General features: G+C 26.7%; 1 protein-coding gene across 3 annotated transcripts; it reads right to left on the bottom strand.

Moving 5' to 3' along the window:
- Positions 1–698: 698 nt before the first annotated feature.
- Tmep (Transmembrane endosomal protein) lies at positions 699–12923 on the bottom strand. 3 transcript variants are annotated; one of them, XM_011506619.1, is made up of 6 exons: positions 12461–12923; positions 10241–10393; positions 9386–10030; positions 7836–8077; positions 7031–7115; positions 699–1037 (listed from the first exon to the last, which is right to left on the bottom strand). In XM_011506619.1, exons 2-6 carry the CDS (start codon positions 10380–10382, stop codon positions 859–861), a joined length of 1293 nt encoding a protein of 430 aa, XP_011504921.1. In that variant the 5' UTR covers positions 10383–10393; positions 12461–12923; the 3' UTR covers positions 699–858. The 3 variants fall into 3 exon arrangements, with proteins under 3 accessions (XP_011504921.1, XP_011504922.1, XP_011504923.1); XM_011506620.1 differs by lacking the exon at positions 12461–12923 and adding an exon at positions 12052–12224; XM_011506621.1 differs by lacking the exon at positions 699–1037 and adding an exon at positions 4443–4727.
- Positions 12924–13532: the final 609 nt, after the last annotated feature.

Here is a 13532-nt window from a genome sequence, read left to right as displayed (position 1 = left end):
TGAATAATAATATTTTAATAAATATTAATAAAATGCACGAACTATGATAAACTATTTTAAGTAATGATTGAAATTTAGATAGTTATTGTTTTGATATATAGACATATATATATATATATATATATATAATAAAATAAAATAATAAAATATAATTTACACTATTACTATAATTATAGTAAATTATTTTATTATATTATTTAGGAAAATTGTATATACAGTAACAAAAGACTTATAAAATTATATAAAATTTTCTCAAAGCATATGTATAATCAATCAATCGTTTAATCATAAAATTAAAAAAAAATATTATAACTGTATAGATTTAGAATTGTCTTGATAAAAAAAGCGATTACATTAGTCGCAAAATTCACTATTTTATAGCCTTAATTAAATACCGATTTGAGCATATTTACGGCAAAAAAAAATTGACCATTAGTTTTTTTTCTCTTTATCTTTCAAAACAAATATTATAATTTAAAAATAATTATGTTATAGAAAACTCTAATCGATTTAATTGAAATTTTACACAATATTGTAGTTTTGTACTAAAAGGCAATTTAAGGCAATTTCTCGTGCAGTGAATTTCTCATCGATACATCAATCGTATATAACGATGACATACGTAACCTGCAAAAATTTCAAATAAAAATACAAAATTTATATATCATAAACATTCAAAATATTATTCTTATTCACCAGTGCAATTACAAAGCCTCAATGCTAAAAAACAAAATCGTCTCCTTGGACAGGAGTTCTCTTGTACACGCGTCGCGTGCTCGTTTTTAAAGGCTCGTCAAACAAACTACTCTACCTTCACGCAATGCTCATTAAAGGTTTCCGTTAACACGTCGACTGCGTCTACTGGAACTCGTCGTCGCTGCTCAATAACATCGTCTTCTCGTTGTAGTTCTGGGATATGGTAGCGACGCGCTGATGTGACACGTTGCGACGCTGCGGCGGTGGCACTGGCATATTTTGCGGATCGTCCGGATCGAAACTGGAGACCCGCATGCCTCGTTGGCTTTTAGCACCGCCTCCTACAGAGGAGATTTTTACGAGATACAGAGTTGATTTGGCTCCTTTTATGAGTGTTTGTTAATATATTTTTTTTTCCATTTACTCGATAAGAGAGTGCAGTGTAAGGACATAAAATCATTCTGTCTGTATTATTCCACTTATGATGTTTGCATTATTGATACGCGACTTTTAGCAGACATCTTAATACTTATTGTCAAACAATCCTTATCATCACTTAAAAATTATGAATCTATTATTAGTTATTCGACCTCATACGCAAAACCATGTTATTTTATTGTGTTTGATGAAATGGAATTCGATTTATCGATCAGTCACTATGACACTTGTCTTAAACATAAATCTATCATGATTATTGATATCGTTCGCTTTTTATAACTAATTAGTCGAACTGTTAATTTGTAAAATTAACTTCTAACATAGATTTTTATCTCAATTTTCTCTTTAAATCGTATCAATTCAAATGTCGAATATGTACTTTAAAAAATTTTATGCAATGTCAATTTGAATAAAATTTGAAAATAAACGATCAAATCTACAAATTAAAAATCAAACAATTATTTCAAAGTAAATTCAATTATTATTTTTTTATTTAATTCTTTTATTCTTTTATTAATCTGGCTCTTTTTTTCTTTTTCCTTTTTTTTTTTTTTTTTTAATTTATAAGCATGCATAATCTTGGTATATTATTTATTGTCTTGTCTTTATACTATTTCACTGTCAATCACCTTTCGTAACATATGTGACATAGGCCATACCGACAATAAATAATACTCTACGTATACAATGACAAATCAGAAGTAGTGCTTTGACATATATTTCATTAATTATGAAAATTATATTATTCGCTATTATTAAACAATTAAAATACGTCAAAGCAAAAATATTTAACACTACTATACCTACATTATAATTTTCATATAACGTGCAATATTAGTGATATTTTTAGTGTCAACTTCCAATACAATAACTCCGTTAAATTAACCCATTCATCAAGAATATATAACATAATTTATTTCTAATTAAATTATACTTATTATTACAACGACAGGATAAAACGCCTTAAATTAACAAAAATACACGTTCACAATATTAAGGCACGGCTATTTCGTAATAAAATTATATTATTATATACTTTATATAATACTTGTAAATACTTTGCTAAATACATTACACAATATATGATATTAAATACTTTTCAATTCAATACCAAAATGTATTATAAAATACTTAATTCTAACATTCAAAATAAATGGGCTAAAATATGTTGCGTGTCGTCAAATATATCATCATAAAACCCTTTAATATCGCTATCTCATACACGACTTCACAAAGCACTGCTTCCGTACTTTTTCTCTTCATACATATTTAAAAAAACAAAAAAAAAAAAAAAAACAAAAACAAAAAACAATGAAGATGAATATACAAATGTATATTTACAAATAATGTGGCTTATGATTCTAAAATATAGAAAAATTAATGATTATGAATTGCGTTTCATTACAAACACATTCCATTCTGCATAATGCCTCTGAATATTCAAATGCTTCATGCAAATGCGGAAAAAAATGCTTCCGTTTTAATATTTTTAATTAAAGACGTATATTTTATCGTAAAAGATAATTTGATTGAAATGCTTAAATAAGTACTGATATAATACGAAAATATTTACTCACATAATCTGTAAGAATCGTTTATAGAATTTTTATAAAATATTTAAAATAATTTTGACTAAAACTGCTAAAATATTATAAGTTTTTATAATTAAACTAAATTTACCGTTTTCTAGGAGTTAACCGTAATTTAAAAAATATTTTAATAAATTAAATCTCGATTGATTATCTTTCGACAGTTCATTACTTTTTACCTTCATATAAACAATGGTTTTTTAAGAGGTACTAATAAAAGGCACTCTTTAAATAATTTATTATTTTAAATAAAAACAATATTAAGATATTAAAATAATTTATACATGAACGTTACATTTTCACTACTAAACTACTCACTACTAAAATCTTATATGTCAAAACATTTATTAACAAAAATCTTATAAATTTTGCAATATATAATTTTGCAATACAATATTATTGTAAATTTTATTTTAGAAAAATGTATCCCTTTTATATATACATATATAATAAAGTATTTTTATTAAAAAAGATTTTATTAAGAAAGATTAAAAAAGAAAAAGAAAATATTTTGATAAAAAGAATTATTGAGAACTATTTAATCAGTTATTTGGTGCATATTTCAATCACAATTATCCAAATAAATAATTTAAATAATTTTACCCGCAAATAATAGCAGAATAGAGGGACATGTTACAAATTTAAGCTGGAAATGTATCGTGCAGGGAACATTAACCTGAACAATTTTATTTTATTGTTCATTGCATTCGATGACTTTTAAGTAAATACACTGCATGCTAATAAGTTAATAATTAATAATTAAAGAAATATTACTTATTAATAAAACTAATTAAATAATTGATAATTAGTTATTCAGTGAGCACGTTTTAATTAATATTTTTGGATAATTTGGAATTATTAATGAAAGCTTTGATCTCGTTTTTAAATATTTTTTTTTATTTTCGACACTGCGTGTATTAGAAAGCTTCATACAATGTACACACAATACTTAGTGCCTTTTCACTTGTTTTAAGTTTGAATGATTTTGTTTATTTGATTTATTCTATTTTATCAATTAAGTACGTAAATAGTATTATGTACTTAGAACTATTATTATACACGCTAATAAGGCTCGTTAGGGAAAAATTCACAGTATAAATTAATCAAATATTAAAAATTTAATAATACTCCTTTTTGTTTTAAGATAATTTTAATACAAACGTTATTTTTAATTTGTATTATTATTAATTCGTATATTACAACTACAACTACAGATTATTATTGAATTACTTAGAATTAATTTGACATGTAACATAAAAAAGGATTATTTAATTTATAATTAAATAATAGACATATGTTTTTAAGCTATACACAATAACAAGATAAAAAGGAATTAACTACACATTCAATATTTATTATACGTATATGAACGTAGAAAAACGTTTCTTACAACAAAAAATTTTACTCTTAAATAATTCTTGTTATGCATTCTCTTAAAATGCATGTCTTATTTGATACTTTATAACTTCAATATTTTATTAAGTAAATCGTGACCGATTCCAAAAACATAAATTGAAAATTGTACCCTGCATTTAAGAAAGTGAATTTCCTTAGGAAAAAAATCTCATTTCGACTTGTCGCTGCGCGAACAATTCATTTATACACACCCACACGCATACGCACGCACGCACACGCACACGCACACGCACACGCACACACACACGCACGCACGCACATATATATATATATATATATATATATATATATATAAATTTGTCTGTAAAGTATAATTTCGAAAATACGCTAAAATATATGTACGTGCGCGGGCGCGCGCGCGCGCGTGTAATATCAAAACGTTTCGTCGTTGACGTCGTGCCCAATTGAACTGCAAAAAGTCTCTCATTTAGTGTCTTTTTTCATTTGTAAATCTCTGAGTTAGTTTGTTCTTTTAATGCTCCTTGACAACGTCCAAAGAGGTCCGACGTGCGTTGAAAGAAAAATATATTCAAAAACGCCCTCGAGTGTACACTCACAGCTTTTCGTACGGCAAGTTGGTATTGACGTCTGAAAAAATACCAAAAATATGCACCTTCACAACAGCCACCCTTTTCGATTTTCCTTTTCTTTTTATTTCCATTTAAAAATCTTTATATTTTCTCTTCTTAGCGCTTATTGTAAGTTTTAAATTCAATTCTTTAATATTATTGTGATTATACATAAACGTTTATTTTTGACGTAAAGGATTAAAAATTCTAACCATATGAAATATAAAGCAAATTTAATGAATCATCAATTATTTTAATCGAATTATATTAATATATTAGTTTTATTTTACTATATAAATTTACTAAAATTTTAGCCTTCCCCTCCTCCTTTAAACTATACATGATGTTTTTTTTTTTTGTTCGTGTAAATATGTATTATATAACTTTTAATATTATATATAAAGCTTATACAACTTGTAAGATTTTTTAATATTACGTAAGCTTGTTAACGTTCAAAATTATATGTGTATAGTGAAACAGTACTTTAAACATAATAACTATATTAATGACTAGAAGTTCTTAATTAAACTAATGCTTGACTTAAAAAATACGGATAAGTTCAATTTTGTTAATAGCACGGATAATTTTTTAATTTATATTTTTTCCAATTTTTTCTATCATGTAATGGAATTGATCAAAATATACAAATTAATACCATTTCATGTTTAGTTTTTGGTTTTACAAATTATAATATTTTAATAAATAATCTAATTACAAAATAAGAAATAAATTCAGAATTGAATAGGCCATTATATATCGCGATGAATATAAATATAAATATAAATTAAATAAATTAAAATTTAAATATAAAAAAACATAAACATAGTATTAAATGCTTTTCAAATATCATATAATTGCGTTAATGAAATTTCACAATGTAATTCAATATTAATTAATAACTGTATAAATGTAGAGAACGTAATATCTATAATTAATTACTTTTTAATAATCCATTTGTATTATATATATATATATATTTTTTTTTCCGACAAGGTTTAGTTTTCAAATATTAAATGTAAATTTAATTAGTTTTTAACCGTAATATTTCAATTTAATTAAAATTTAAGGCAATTAAAATTCAACTAATACAATAAGTACGAATTTTTTAGAAGCCGAACATTTGAATAAAATTAATAAATTATTAATCATGAGTAAGAACTAAGAGTATGAATTATTACACTTTAATTAATGTTTGTATCGTTTATTATAAGGATGCATGTTTAGCAGTAAAATTATTATTAAGTTTAATCAACTAATTATATATGAAAATGTTTTCCGTTTTTATAATTTTTAAAAGGAAAATATTTTTTTAGCTGACAATCCATTACGCCAAAAATAAATAAAATAATAGAATGTCTTAATCTTTATGATTTAACAAATGAAAATGTGTACATTTTTTTCAAGGGCACGAACATCTTAAATTTCGGAATTACAATTTCGATTGTCATTGGTGCAATATTCAATATAATTGTGTTTTAGTATGTGAGTCATTAATAAAATTATCATCTTCGATTAGGAAATAATAAATGACTGCATGCAAAATTACCAAAGGCGTGAATAAGTTAAATTAAGTGAGTATTATACATATATTTACAGTACAAAAAAGCTATTTAAAGTCGAGCAAAAAATTAATGTACCACAATAAAGAAATTAAAAGTTAATGGAAATAAAAAATATTTTCTACAATATTAATGCATATTTTTATACAACTTATTGCATATATTACATTAAAAATAAACGCGCTCAATCATATTCAGCATAAAAAAAGGAACATACTAACGCTTGTAAATACTCTTATAAAATCAAGCAATAAATATATAACAAAAAAAATTACTTTTACGATCATACAAGGTAAAAATTATTGAAAAAATTTTCAAAATAACATAATATTCTTTATACCTCGTAAATTAATATTTTTAATTATATATCATAAAATATTTATAACATTTTGGAAAATTATTTCTAAAAAAAAAACTATTTCTATGATCGTCAAAGTAATGCAATTAAACGTATACTACAGCACATGCACTTAAAATACATAAAAATCTGTAAAATACATGAATTTTAACAATACATCTGTCAATATTATTAATCTTTAAAAAGGTGATTCAATTTATTTAACTTAATGATTTCAATACTTGTTTCATCACATGAAATGAGAAGATTCTACTTAATTATTAATTATCGAGATTTTCAATTTCACTTACAGATTTTAAAAAAACTTTCTAAACAAATCTATTGTTCTTGAATGCTATTGAATGTTATTCTGAACTTTAATATTAAATTGGAAAACAGTAGAACAAAATAAATAAGAACACTTACCAGAACTGTACTGTGTATACTGTTGGTATTGTGGGTGAAAATTGTGAATAGCGTCGGTCATAATATCTTTAGGATTCATAGTTTCCTAAAAAAAAATCAATAGCAATCGCTAAGCACTAAAGCTAAAGTAAATAAATATAGAAATATATAGAACACATTGACATTAATGAGAATTTATTTACACTATTAACAGTTTTTTAATCAATTAAGCTACTCATAATTCAATGTTTGTTATTAATCGAAGTAAATATATAGAAAATTTCGCTACAAAGAATCTGACTGTAACAAAATTTAGTATTAATAGGAATTGAAGATTAACTTTTGGAAAATTAAATTTTTATAACAATATATAATGTGATTATAAATCTACATAAATATAAATATTTATTCAAAAGTAGTGCAACTGTGATCGTTAAAATTATAATTTATAAGAGAAACAGCTAACTTACAACTAATATTGTTGATGTTAAATTTATTTTGCAATAAAAATTTACAAGAATACGGTACAACAAACATGAGACGAAATTTGAGGATGGTACTTAAAATCATTTTTAACTCATCGAAAGTAAAGAAAGAACGAAAATAACAACTAAGTAACGTAAAGGCAAATGATGAAAAATGATCTACATAATTATAAACATTAAATTTTAATTGTAAATAAATGAAGTTGTCGAGTGTCTGAATTATGAAAGCATAATCCATACTTCGGAGTGTAGAGAGAGAGAGAGAGAGAGAGAGCGTTGGGGAAAGCGAAAAAAATCCAAACCCCAAAGCAGCCGTCGCTACTTATTCCTGAATTCATTACCTTAAGACTGCTACTGATGCTCTGCATGGTGACACTTCGGCCCCGAGAATCTGTCGTACAGCCAGCCGAATAAACTTGATAAGGAAAGGCGTAACGCAATGCTATTGCAGCGAACAGCATCTCGATGCAGATCAGGAAGTTTTGATAGCCGGCGGACACTGTGCCCGCACTCGTCGACTGGCCCCGGCTATTAATCACCGGTGAGATCACGTTCGCCTTCTCCAGAACAGCTAGTAAAACACCTGAGAACGTCCCAACGGTCGATTCATTAGATTCGGATGCGAAAGCGTGCGTTAATGCTTTTTATATCTTTAGCCGTATTATCTTAAAGTCTACAGCGTTTTACAGTAATTTCATAACCATTACATTATTATTGATAGTAAGATTATTGTTGCTTGTTATTATTTAGTAGATAAATAATTTTAAATCTCTTGATTTTAACACACTGTTTACAAAAACAACAAATAAAAAGTACACGCTACACGCTGAATTGCATATGTTTATATTCTTTAAATATGTCTATATTAGAGCTTCCCCCTCCCATCTTCATACCCCTCAGGTATGTGTCCGCAATGTCCAATATGTATGTGTATATATACACATATATAAATTTAAACTAATAATACATAATTTTCATTTAAAGATGAAAAGGTTTAAAATGCAATCGAAAAAAAAATTTATAAAATTATATTCTTCATTTATTGTATTCTTGTATGAAATATAGTACTTAGCAAAAACAAACACAAAATTATTTGAACACTGTACAGGAATATTTTAACAACAGTATTTCTCGCTATATAATTTTAATTCTGCATGAGCGTTAAAGTATAATTCAATAGCCTGAAAATCAACCGACTAAGATAACTTAAAAATAAACGTCAAAAGTATTTTAGAGATTATTTCCATCAAGCAAAGAAGGAATACAAATTTCCTTCATATAATGCTTTTTTGTAAATTTTCAAATTTATAAAATTATAACTTTTTTATAACTTCAATTCCAATTTTTTATAATTATTACTTTCTTAAAGCGTATTTTAAATGAGTATTATTTAACAAAAAAAAAAAAAATATATATATGTGTATATATATATATATATATATATATATATATATATTAAAATTGTGTATGCTTAAACTACAAACCACATTATAACTAATTTAATAAATATTTAAATTATTTATCAAAATTAGATATTTATATTTCAAATTTGTAATGAATGAAATTTAATAAAATTAATTAAATTTCTTTCAAGTTCGTTTTTTATGATAAATAATTTTAATATATGATTTAAAAAACAGTATATTTAGAAATAAATCCTATAAATTTATCGGATATATATAAACACCAAAATGTGTTTATTAATTATTTTATTAGTAAATCAGTCAAATGAACATCATAGATAGTAGTTGATATTATTTTCATTATCTTTAATTTTATTCACTTATGGGTAATCTAATATAAAAAATAATCATTTATATATAATCTTTATCGTTAATTATTTGTAGTAATGCTTTAAATATATAAGCTAAAAATATTAATCTATTCATACCTTGCCAAAAGGACAGGAAAATAACACTCTTAACGGTACAGAACTTGAGAACTGGATCAAATGGAGTAAGAAGATCTTTTGTAGCAAAGTAAAATAAAAACAGTCCATATAGCGCCAAAGTGACGCTGATGTTGTAAATGCACGTTATATAAACGTATCCACCATCAGGAGACCAATCGCCATCTCTATAGTGTCCAAAGGCTTGCAAAAATATAATGACAAATGCCATCAATGGTTTAACCAAACAAAATTGCAATGTGGCTTGCTTGCAGAATCTTAAGAAGCCGATGGTGTAGGTCTTTCCAGCCAAACAATAAGTTCCATAAATGCAGCTTGAACGTATGGGCTTCCCTCTTATTTCTGACATGATATTACCTTCACCGCCCAGATATTCATAGCACAATGATAAAAAATTATAAATGACAAATGCTTCATAACAGTCACGCACCGTAAAGAAATACACATAGTAGCTCTCATTATTAAAGAATAAAAGAGATATCCAAGAATATGTTGCATATATGGGCACTATAAACAGTATCCTTACTATCCATCGTTGCTCGGCAGTATTTGTGTACCACCTTAAGTGTTGATAAATCTGTTGACAGCTAATAAATAGAGCAACCCATACAAAGGCACCTGCAATACCTGTCATAATAAAATTCATTTTTAGAAATTCAGAAATTTCTTCAGAAATTAATAATGTAATTACCACAATGTTATTTTAATTTAACCTATTACTTATCAGTAAACAATTAGAAATTTATTATAATTTCGTCATTCCTTACAATTCAATGGCTCATTTAATTACATGCATTTTAAGAAATGTATAATTTATCATAAAATAGCCAAGCATACCTTTTGCTGCTTGCGTTTGGAGAAATATAGGTGTCACTTCTTCCTTAGAATCATCGACAATGACATGTGGTATATTTCCCATTGTAGTGATATTAATTAATGAAGAAACAGATGCAGGATCCACTGGTACTTCACTAGTCATTTCTTCTCAAGCTATAAATTAAAGAATTTTATCTGTTATCAAACAATAAAATTAATGAAATACCAACATAATCAAGCAAGAACAACATAAAATAAAAGTACCGTAATTCAGATAATACATGAATGATAATATTTATGAAAGTAAGCTACATTTATTTTACTTCGTAATTGTTTATAAAACATGGTCTTAAGTAAAAAAAGCATTTTATACTTTCTAATAAATACAAACTTATAATAAGCCAAAAATAATTTTTATAAATTTATGATATGGCCGTTATAAATAAATAAATTTTTTTTAACAACAATATATAATTAATACGATTATGAAATGAACGATAAAAGAATAAAAAATATACTTAAAATTATAATACTAAATATGATAAATATAAAATATAAATAAAGCCTATAAAAATGTGGAATGTGTAATTTAATTTAATTTTTCATTTGTTTAATTCATTAATTATAACATAATAAATAAAAATCGAGAATTCATAAATCTTGATAATAAAATTTAATATAATAATAATAATAATAATAATAATAATAATAATAATAATAATAATAATAGTAATAAATTGAAAAATGTTAATATAATCATATTAAAATAAACAAATCTCCATAAAAAATTGAAAATATAATAATTAGAATAATTAAAAAGATAAATTTTATTAATAACATATTTGTCAACTTAATTAATTAGATCACTAGTCGAAGAAATTAATAGGATGTTTTGAATTTATTATAAAAAATTACAATACAAAATAGATAAACACATAAATAGATATTCCTTAAATTTACAGACTCGAATAATAAAAATATAAATAATAAAATATAAAAACCGAAAGAATAACAAAAATTAGTCAAATAGACGATAATTTTGAATAAGAAGAATAAGTCTTAACTTAAGATAACAAGGTATTTTGAAAGACAATGTATCAGTACATTATACAGTTATAGTAAAATATAGCATAGTTTTTAGAAAATTTATTGAAATAAACCTTCCAAGCTAGTATTACTTAGAAAACAGTTCCGACACTGAATTTCTAAAAAATAATAATTTATAATAATTCGATTTATTAGAAAAATAATTTGTTAAATCTTCTAATTATCCCGTTGTAGTTTCATTGATTTAAATAAAATCGTTAGATATGGAAAAATAAAGACATTATGGATAATAAAATCAAACAATGATACATTGTTAAAATTTTACTTAATTTGCAACTGTAAATAAATTACACGGAAAAATTCTTGCTACTTATATTCATTAATTAATCAGTACATATAACTGACAGCTAATCTCCAGTGAGTTTCAGTCATCAAATACAAAACATTATTGTGAAATCAACAAAACTCAAGTATCATTAAAAACTCTTATAACTATAATTAAACAGCTGTCACTGAGAAAATAACTTCGAAGAATAAATATTCGAGAAATTTGGCACCCTTCAAGACTCCAAAATATGAGAAAATCGTTAAAATTTAAATATCGCTTTCACACACAAACATAACGAACTGCTGCTCCACGCGATTAAGCAGCAGTCTTATAAAGTATATATATAAAAAAAAAAAAATATATATATATATATATATATGAAAAAAATAATAATAATAATAATAATAATAATAATAAAGAAGCATGCAGTCACGATAATCAATATGCATGTACACACACGGTGTCGCGCGTGCAAAGAAATGACCATCGACCATTCATTGCACAGTAGTACATCCTTAGAGATAACCTCGGTCGCTATTTACGCGTGAATCGTAACATTTCATATCAAGTACACGAGATAAATAAAACGAACGATGCTCCTCGAGAGATTCATGCCGCACGCGTAAATGTAAAAGGCACAAAACGTTACGGAATCCACTCTCTTTTTACACCGTATCTCGTATCTCGTCTCGCTCGCACTCTTACGCCGTTTTCACTCGATCTTCGTCGACCGAGTCACGAAAATTCCTTCTTTTTTTTCCTCTCTAGCGGCCAACGTCTCGAGAGACAAATGAAAGGGACGGAAGAGTCCGCGGCTATGTAAATTACGAAAGGGAAAAAGAGGGTAAAAAAAAAACAAGGCTCACCTGTCGTCGACTATTGGAAATGCCCGAAGGTCGTTTTACGTGCCTAAAATCTTCCACGTTCGGTTTCCTGGAGGTAAGGCGCCTTCTTCGTTGAGGAAAGCACTACTTTTGGCGATCTTCAGCCTCAGGCCCGTTAGTTCTCTTTCATCCGACGTTCCGCGACGAAGGCGGTATTTTACGCAACATCGCAGACATCCGCGTCTCTTGAACGGGACACTCACCGTGCAGACGATAACGAATTAAAAGGACGCGCTCTTCTACTCTTTATTCGCACCTCACACGATTCACAAATGTCGCACACATGCGACTCAAATCCTTCTCTTTATGCTTCACGTCACTACTCACTCGACTCGTCGTACTGACGTGGGAAACATAAATCGTCGTAAAACTGTATTGTACTATTGTATGAGAAAACCAGGTTTTGACGTAAATGTTGACGTTCCTCCTTGTCTCTCGCGTACGACTCAACTGAACGGAAAACGAATGCGATTCTCTCTCTCTCTCTCTCTCTCTCTCTCTCTCTCCCTCCCTCCCTCGTGGCTCTCCCATACTTGATTCCAGTCTATATTTTTTGCCTACCCCCTCTCCGCCTATCCGCCGGCCATTCTCATTTCCTATCCTGATTAGCTCTATATTTAGTGGAGTCCGTAAAGTTAAGATTATGTGTGCCGAGCGCGTGCGCACTTAACGAGGAGATAATTTCAGTCATAGACGGTCATATTACAGATAATGACGGTAACATTCGCATATTGGCTATTTTTCAAGCATTTAATTAGATTTATCTTTAAAAAACAGACTATTTAAATCCGACATAATAGACAGTACTTGAAATATTGAAAAACAAATTAAATTTATTACATAGCTCATATTGAACTAATAAATTAATTTATCGGATAATTAAGAGAGTAGCCTTTTTCAATGTCTCTTAAAACTTACCCTCGATATCGCTACAAATTCGATACACCGACAAATATATTATGCGTTTCGAGCAAAATTTTTAAAATATTCCTTTTAAAAAATAAAACATCGTTCGCGTCGATCACTTATATGCGAATCCATTGGATGTCAATTT

The sequence above is a fragment of the Ceratosolen solmsi genome, unplaced genomic scaffold (assembly GCF_000503995.2).
Source record: "Ceratosolen solmsi marchali unplaced genomic scaffold, CerSol_1.0 scaffold6, whole genome shotgun sequence".
Lineage (NCBI taxonomy): Eukaryota > Metazoa > Arthropoda > Insecta > Hymenoptera > Agaonidae > Ceratosolen > Ceratosolen solmsi.
Note: the sequence above shows the minus strand (reverse complement) of the source record. Positions and strands in the feature narration are given on the sequence as shown.